This window comes from Littorina saxatilis, unplaced genomic scaffold (genome assembly GCF_037325665.1).
Source record: "Littorina saxatilis isolate snail1 unplaced genomic scaffold, US_GU_Lsax_2.0 scaffold_142, whole genome shotgun sequence".
Classification (NCBI taxonomy): domain Eukaryota; kingdom Metazoa; phylum Mollusca; class Gastropoda; order Littorinimorpha; family Littorinidae; genus Littorina; species Littorina saxatilis.
Genome location: NW_027128835.1, coordinates 282,240 through 287,582, shown reverse-complemented (window position 1 = coordinate 287,582; position 5,343 = coordinate 282,240). Strand labels below are relative to the sequence as shown.

At 44.4% G+C, this 5,343-nt stretch overlaps 1 protein-coding gene across 1 annotated transcript; it reads left to right on the top strand.

The window, feature by feature from the left end:
• The first annotated feature begins 2,054 nt into the window (after window positions 1-2,054).
• On the top strand, window positions 2,055-3,710 carry LOC138957162 (ATP-dependent DNA helicase PIF1-like). The gene has a single exon (XM_070328320.1). It carries the CDS (start codon window positions 2,061-2,063, stop codon window positions 3,708-3,710), a length of 1,650 nt encoding a protein of 549 aa, XP_070184421.1. The 5' UTR covers window positions 2,055-2,060.
• Window positions 3,711-5,343: the final 1,633 nt, after the last annotated feature.

The window sequence follows — 5,343 nt, the reverse complement described above, 5'->3', positions numbered from 1 at the left end:
GGACCACTTTTTCAGAGTAGAATTTCAGCAGCGGGGGTCCCCTCACATTCACTGTATGATCTGGGTTGAAGATGCACCAAAGGCTGATACAGACTCTGACGAAGATGTGGTGGCATTTCTTGATAAACACTTGACATGTCAGAGGCATGAAGAGGGTGAGTTGAAGAACGTTTCGAGCCTGCATGAACACAAGCATTCCAAGTCATGCAAGAAAGGTGGAAAACACGTGTGCAGGTTTGGTTTTCCTCTTCCTCCCATGTCAAAAACTATGATGCTCCGTCCACTGACTCAGTCTGAAGCAAAGGATAATTCTGGCATCACAGAAAATTTGAGAACCATCAAAAGAGAACTTAGCCAGTTGAAACTGGGTGAGAACATTTCTTTTGAAGAATTTCTGGCGCGAGTCGGCATTGATGAGAATCAGTACATCCTTGCACTTCGTTCTGACCTTGACAGCACCAAGATCTTTTTGCAACGCGAACCATCAGCGACACGCATGAACAGCAGAAATGATATTCTCGCTCAGGTGTGGATGGCCAACACAGATGTGCAATTTGTCCTGGATGAGTATGCCTGTGGAATGTATATTGTGACGTACATCAGCAAGAGCCAGCGTGGCATGAGCGATCTTCTAAAACACGCTGATGATGAGGCAAAACGTGGCAACCACAGTGTCAAACAAAAAAGTCAGACACATTGCGAACAAGTTTTTGAACCACTGCGAAGTGTCTGCCCAGGAAGCTGTCTACCTCCTGATGATGCAGCTGCCTTTGACCCGATGCACAAGGGATGTGATTTTTGTCAACACATCACCCCCCTGCCAGCGAGTTGGTCTGCTCAAGAATTCCACCATGCTTGAAGCAATGAAAGATGAGGACACAGATGTGACTCTCACAAGCCTGATCGACAGGTACTCTGAAAGACCAAAGGAGTTGGAAAACATCTGTCTTGCAGACTTTGCTACTTCGTACGACGTGAGAAAGGCAGGATCAAGCAGCAGAACAGGTAAGAACACCAAGAAGAAGGAACAGGATTTCCTCCCTGAAGGTGAATATGAGGAGGATGCAACCGACAACATCTGGAACAATGACTCTTCTTCTGGTCACCTGTACAAACTTCCTGATGGCAAAGTCTTGCACCACCGGAGAAAACCAAAAGTTCTGCGCTGTGTTCGCTTTTCTCTGGAGTCTGACTCAGAAAACCACTACAGAGAGAAGCTGATGTTGTACATACCATGGCGAAACGAGGACAAGGATATCATTGGTGGGTGTGGGACATACCATGAGAGATTTGAACAAATGAAAGAAACAGTGTTCGAAGTCAGCAGCAAGTTTGAGACCAATGCTACTGCTGTGGACCAGGCTGTGGAACAGGTGCAGAAGGATGGCATTGATGAGGAAGCATGGGATGGGGTGGCTCCACAAGCACAAGACATGGAGAGCCGCCACGAGAAATACAACACAGAGAGTACCATCAATGCAGCGTTCCAACCAGACTCTGAACAGCACCGACAGTATGACATTGGTCTTGACCTGGGTTGTCATGCTACATCCGACATAACTCACGACCGTATAGTGAACAGGATACCAAATGAAGAATTTGATGCAATGGTAAGATCACTGAATTGCAGTCAGCAAACGTTCTTCTATCACATACTGCACTGGATGAAGACAAAGTGTAGTGGCAGTCTATCTGCATGCGAACCCTTCCACTGTTTTCTCTCTGGAGGTGCAGGTGTGGGGAAGAGTCGCTGTGTCCTGGCCATTTACCATGCCCTTGTCCGTTACCTAAGCAGTCGCCCTGGAGACAATCCAGATTGCCTTCGGGTACTTCTTGCCGCTCCAACAGGCAAGGCTGCCTATAACATCAGAGGTGTGACACTACACACAGCCTTCTGCCTCCCTGCAAACCAGAGTCTCAGTGATTACGTGAAACTTGACGCCAGTCGCTTGAACACACTTCGGTCAACTCTAGCAGAATTGCGATTGGTGATCATTGATGAAATTTCCATGGTTGGTGCCAACATGATGGGTTTTGTCAGTCAGCGTCTGCAACAATTGATGGGTTGCAGCAAGCCGTTTGGTGGTGTAAGTGTCCTTGCTGTTGGTGATCTATTCCAGCTGAGACCAGTCATGGATCGCTGGGTATTTCAGCCAAGTCGTGGACCATACGAAGCACTAGCACCAATTGTCTGGCAGGAGCTGTTCCAGATGTTCGAGTTGACCCAGGTGATGCGGCAGAAAGATGACAGAACCTTTGCTGAAGCTCTAAACAGGATCAGGGAGGGATGCCACACCAAAGAAGATGCAAGCCTCATCAAGTCCCGTGTTGTCAAATCCAGTATCCCGGACAACATGCTTCACCTGTTCACCAGCCGTCGTCTCGTCACTGAGCAAAACACCAAAAGTCTTGCCCTTCTCCAGTCTTCGGAGATTCTGCTGGAAGCCAAGGACAGTGTGATGGGTGACATCAGTGTTGCACTGAAAACCGAGATACTTCACAAAGCTTGTGATATGACAGTGCAACAAACGCAGAGTCTTCCATCACACTTGACTCTCAAAGTGGGCGGTAGATTCATGTTGGTGCACAATGTTGACATCAGCGATGGTCTGACGAATGGAGCTTCTGGCACCTTACGACAGGTTGGACACAAAGGCAGTGAGAAGCCAGAACATGTGTCGGTTGTATGGATAGAATTTGATGAAGAGAGTGTTGGTGAAAAGACCCGCCACCGAAACAAACAACTCTACACACCAGCCATCAGCTCCACATGGACTCCCATCTTTCATGCCGTCAAACAGTTTCGTGTTGGAAAACGAGAAAATGTTGCAGTGCTTCGTAAACAGTTTCCGTTGACAGCTTGCTCTGCAATCACAGTACACAAGTCACAGGGTTCAACTCTTGAACAAGTTGCGGTGTCTTTCCAGGGTATGGCACAACACCATCTAGTGTATGTGGCACTCAGCAGAGCCAAAACTCTGGGCGGCCTCCATCTTCTTGATTTTGACCCAAACAAGATCAGAGTGTCACCTGATGTCAAGACCGAGATGGAACGATTGCGGAAGAAGCCCATTGAGTGGTGTGTGAGCGACCTACAGCAGTTTGCCAGCAATGGATTTCTCATAGGTTTTCACAACAGTCGCTCTCTTCACAAACACATTGGAGATCTCCGCCTTGAAAGAAATCTGTTACGAGCTGAAATGTTATTCATATTTGAAAGCTGGGAACAAGAACAAGATGAACCACAGCACTACAGTCTCCCTGAATTCAAAGTTCTTGAGAGAAACCCTGCCCCAACCAAAACTCACCGTCCACATGCTGGCACAATAGTGTACATCCGTGATGACAGTCTGCTGTCTACCTCCAACACAGCTACAAGCCGAAGTTGCAATCACAGCATAGAAGTTACAGTGCTTGACGCCAGCAGCAGAATTGCAGGGCTGAGTGTAGTGGGAGTGTACTGTCCTCCGGGTGTGAAAACCAGCGCACTGCGTACTGAACTTGAGACCATTCTTCACAGGGTATTAGCAAGTCAACCCTATGTTGTGATGGGAGGAGACTTCAACAGTGATGCCTCTGACAGACTGTCAAAACCACTCGAACAGCTGTGTCAGGAATTCAGTCTGCGTCAGCTCATTACTGAACCCACAACAGACTATGGCTCAGTGTTGGATCTGATCTTCACCAATCTCCTGAGTCTGCAATACTAGGAGGTGTACTTGAATCCTGGTACTCGGACCACAAACCCTGCTGGGTGTCAATTTCAGTGTAAATGGAATTTTTGAGAGATTGCGAGTTTGCTGTGTTGTTGTCTTTGTATTTGAAATGCACTTAACAATATTCTGTTTGTTGAAGAATTTGATATGCAAGCCATGACAGTGACACAACTAGGTGTGGATGCGTTAATTAGATTCTGTGTCTGGTGTTTTAATTGGCCCTAAATCTGAAGTTATGTACAGAAGCATAAGATTTGTCATGTTTTATTTTAAATTAATGCAATTGAAATAAAGAATCAGTAGCAGAACACTATATGTGTGCTGTAATATATGTGATGCGAGTATGTAGTGTGAGTGTGTGCGTTAAGATTTATTCCTATGCATTACAATTTACTTGTACATGTATTGCATGAGAATTCCAAAGTTAAAAAATCTCATCTTCATGTGTGTGTGTGTGTGTTCAACATATAGTTTCACATACGTGAGACTTGAATTGGCGCTAAATCTGAAGTTATGTACAGGAGCATAAGATTTGTCATGTTTTATTTTAAATTAATGCAATTGAAATAAAGAATCAGTAGCAGAACACATTTGTCGATTTGACTCCTTGTTTTTGCTTTTAATTTAATTTAGTGCTCTATCCTTTTCTGGTTGTAGTTTGTTGTTTATTTATTGATTGAATGGATGTCATAATCAAGTTTTCTCCACAGGTCAGTGCTTGATATCATCTTCAACAGTCTCCCTGAATCTGGAGGATCATCATGTTTACTTGACTTTATGCTTCGTGTCTCCTTTAATGTACACTAACTTTATTAGTGTATTGCAGATGTTTGTGGGGTGTAACAGTAGTAACACACAACATGCCTGGATGAGCTTATAGTTCATTGTGCTTGATGTATTTTCATCATAACACTCAAATTAATGTTCATGTCCTTGCAAGTGACTAACTGTACAGATCCCACAGGACACAAAAGGAGCGTCGAATTAGCTTTGCTGTATGCTGAGTGTGTGATTTGGAAATAAAATATGTTGATACATTTTGCTTCATGTTGTTGCTTCATCAGTGGTCTGTTTAGTAATTGTAATTTTAGGCTAGTGAGTATTATAACTGTCAAATTCGCATTTCACATAAGTTTAAGGTGTTTGCTTTGTTTTTAAAATTGATTAATTGAATATCATAGTCAAGTTGTCTCCAGGTATTGTCAAGTGGTATAATTGTACTATGACAATGAATTTGAACAATAAAGTCATGTCACTTATGTGAGGTAAGTAACTGCCCCCAGAAACTGATACCGTGTTGTGGTGGGGTGGCTTGCGTGCTTCCATAATCCATCAAGCTAAGTCAGCTAATGTGCAGGGTGCCTGGTAGGGTCTCCCATACTGAACAGTCGGTGGTGTCTGACCATCAAACTAAGTCAGTTGGCGCGTTTTGCACATTTTCAGGGTTTCCCATGCTGAACAGTTTGAATGGCTAGAAGCCTGACAAAACTCAGTTTCAAGATTAAAGAAGTAGAACTTGCAAACAATTTTATCAGCTATATATAATCATGTCTGCTATTGGTTACAGATCTGAGGATATGACGACATGGTGGCGAGTGATGACAGCAAGCACAGAGCAGCGGTGGAA